This window comes from Octopus bimaculoides, chromosome 1 (assembly GCF_001194135.2).
Source record: "Octopus bimaculoides isolate UCB-OBI-ISO-001 chromosome 1, ASM119413v2, whole genome shotgun sequence".
Lineage (NCBI taxonomy): Eukaryota > Metazoa > Mollusca > Cephalopoda > Octopoda > Octopodidae > Octopus > Octopus bimaculoides.
Genome location: NC_068981.1, coordinates 160949125 through 160952695, shown reverse-complemented (window position 1 = coordinate 160952695; position 3571 = coordinate 160949125). Strand labels below are relative to the sequence as shown.

The 3571-nt window shown below is 35.6% G+C and overlaps 1 protein-coding gene across 1 annotated transcript in view; it reads right to left on the bottom strand.

Annotated features, from left to right (window-relative positions):
* LOC106884413 (WD repeat-containing protein 19) overlaps window positions 1-3571 on the bottom strand; it is a 123731-nt gene that overhangs the window by 41267 nt on the left and 78893 nt on the right. Inside the window, exon 23 of the mRNA XM_014935776.2 lies at window positions 282-357. Coding sequence (XP_014791262.1) covers window positions 282-357 — 76 coding nt within the window. The remainder of the gene's footprint in view (window positions 1-281; window positions 358-3571) is intronic.

The following is a 3571-nucleotide window of genomic DNA, read 5'->3' as shown; positions in this document are numbered from 1 at the left end:
TATATATATTTGTATGTATATATATATACATGCACATATACATGCATATATATATATATATATATATATATACACTCATGTACATATATATAAATATATATATACACACATATAGATATATTTATATATGCACATACACAATGATACACACATACATCCACACATACACACACAAACATATACATACACACACATACACACAAACAAACAAACACACTAAATTATGTATGTACTTATACACACACACACACACACACATAAAAGCAAAATTAAACATCTACCTTCATTGATTCCAGAATTTCTGCACAGTCCTTGTGCAAAGTACGGTTGGATATTTTCGAAGCAATTTTGACGCCGCTGGAAAATAGAAACATGAACATGAATAACACAGCTAAGAGACCAGCCATAAATAACCATCACAAGATTTTAACAGCTCAGCCTTGTTGTAGCCATTCCAAGAGATCTTTTATTGAGCAGCTATGATATCTAAAATGGGAAGAAGAGTAGCAGTAATAGTTGATTTATAAAGCTTTGATCTTTCTTTTATTTTCATTTTTTCCCATTATAGGTAATGGTTCAGAGAGGATGAGATATATACAGGGAACATTTTAGAAAAGCTGAAAAAAAAAAAAACAGAGAGGGAGAGAACAGAAAGAGGGATGTGGTGATATGTATGTTATGCTTGAGAGTTTTGTAATAGCAAATGTTGAAGCAACATATAGCTAAGATATACAGCACTGTATGGTTTGTTTCCTATATTGTTAATGGAATTGAAAACGAACATAAAGATAATCTCATGGTTCTTAAATGCAAAGTTAAATTGACCAAGTCTAATTTTTATAGCCTAATTCTTGACAGCTTACCTATGTATGTTCATATTTTTATATATGTATGTTATGTGTATACGTGGATGTATATACATATATGTATTTATAGTGAACAGACGAGATCCTGAGATTCTCAGTATAGAAAGCACTTAGCAGTGCTCAGATGATTCAAACTTAGACTCTGGTAGCTTTACAAGGGACCAATTTTGTATATAAATATACACAGACATATATATGCACGTGTTTATATTAACATGTATATATATCCCCATATACATATATATATATATATATATTCTATACATGCACATGTGTGAACAAGGTATCACTCTCTCTCTCTCCCTTATATATATATATATCATCATATATATATATATATATATATATATATATATATATATATATAAGCTAAAATCACACAACATCACTTTGAATGAAATATATAGATATATTTGTATAAAATTATATTCAACACATTCAAGTACACTCAGACAGGTGAAGGCCTTTCACTGCATAAATAGTCTTGAGAAAAAACTTCTCCTGCTAGACAACATGTAAAAGTACACTGGGTTGCAATTGATGTCACTGGATCACACTGGATACAATATGGCCTCTGTCAATTTCCACTATGCCATTTACTATTGTCACTTTCCCTATAAACTTAGCTCTCTCTGAAGCTGAGCACTACCTTTTTAGCAGGGAGCCTACAATTCAGTCTCTAAAACCAGTCAGTGATGAGTTTTGGAACTGTACTGGAGTCAGTTTTTGTACAACATAAAACTGTGCACCACTTTTAATAGTACCCCACCAGCACCAAACATCCACAATTGCTTCATGAAGCCAGCAACCATCACACTGGATGCCAAGCCCAGGCTGATTCAGTACCCTAGACCTATTCACCAAGGCCTGTTACTGTGTAGAAGACCACCTTGGCCATCAGAAGCATTCACAATGCACAAACATGTCCCAGGCGAAACACTCTGCTCTCTTCGATGCCATGATGACATCACTATCAAACCAGCAGAAAAAAGGGGTACTGTATTTGTGTGACATACAAACCTCTATGAGACTGGCTGCTGCTCTCCCCTCCTATATCTATGATACCAATAACACTTTCCACTTCTTCAATAGCTTCTCTTCTCAGGCTTTCCCACCTCCTTTTCACCATAGTTATTATCCTGTCAGTCTTCCATGCCTTTCAGCAGTTTCTTGAGTTCTTTATCACTCTTTATCTTAGTACCTCTACCTTTTGCCATTTAACAAAACTTGTTCTCACTCTTGCTTCTCTTGCATCAGTAACATCTGTGAACAGATCACTACAGTGGCCATATGTACAAGAATGACCCATCCCATTAAAAGGCGGCGAGCTGGCAGAAACTTTAGCACGCCAGGGGCAAAATGCTTAACGGTATTTTGTCTGCCATTACGTTCTGAGTTCAAATTCTGCCAAGGTCGACTTTGCCTTTCATCCTTCTCCCACCTTACCCACACCCTTCTCCCACCTTACCCACACCATGAATGTCATCTCCTCCTCCCAGTTCCTCCATCTCCACTGCCATTGTAACCCAGTCTTAGAGGCTCAGGCTCAACACTTGGCCATTATATATATGGTTGTAGAATTGTGTAACATCTTGAGGATGGTGCATTTATAAATTACATTAGGTATTCTACAATGGGTTTGTAGAGGGCAGATGGTCCCAGGACGGCAGTTACATGGTAATGGATTGTGGGGATTATTCTCAGGAATGGAGGGGGGGGTAATACTGTCAGAGGAGAGGCTAGAGATGGGGAAAGAATGGTATTTGTTATTAACTTTTTTTTACTTCCTTACACTTTTTTATTTTCTCTTGTTTTCATTTTCTCTTCCTCTTTCTTTCCTTCTTCTTTTCTCACCTTTTCTTTTGACCTCTCCACTTTAACATACACATCTCTTCTCCTCTCTCTATCCACTTAATACTATCACTACGTTCTCAAATTTTCATTCACACCACAAGACCCCTTTGAATGAACAGCACATCGAATCTACATCTCCACACTTACCAATTTGTGATGACAAAATATGAACTCTTATTGAAATTTACATACCACAGACAGGAAGCATTTCTACCACTTCTACACATCACTTTCCTTGGATAATGGAACTGCAACTATAACATCTTTATACAGTTTTATTTTTATTTCTACATTCATTCTCCTAATTCTCTATATACTCCTTATTTGCTTCCTTTCCCAAAATAACTCCTCATATTGAACTCTAACACACCATCTCTGATGAAGGGATATCTCTAATATCCCAGAAACAGCTGTAAGACTAACTGTCTCTTTATAAATGTCCTGAAATTTCCACACAGCCTTGGCCTTGTTGTCTCACTTTATTTAATACACACACACACACACACACACACACACACACACACACATATATATATACACACACACACATATACATAGATAGATATATACACATTTATATGTGTATATGTGTGTGTATATATTCATACAGGCACATGAATATATACCACATGTGTGTGTGTAGTTATATAGACAGATGTACATATGTATAGACACGCACACACACACATATATATATAAACACACACACATGTATATACACATGCACACATGTATATGCACATATGCACACATATATGTATATACACTTATGCACACATATATGTATATACACTTATGCACACATATGTATATACATGTATGCACACACATATATACACATGTGTGCACAT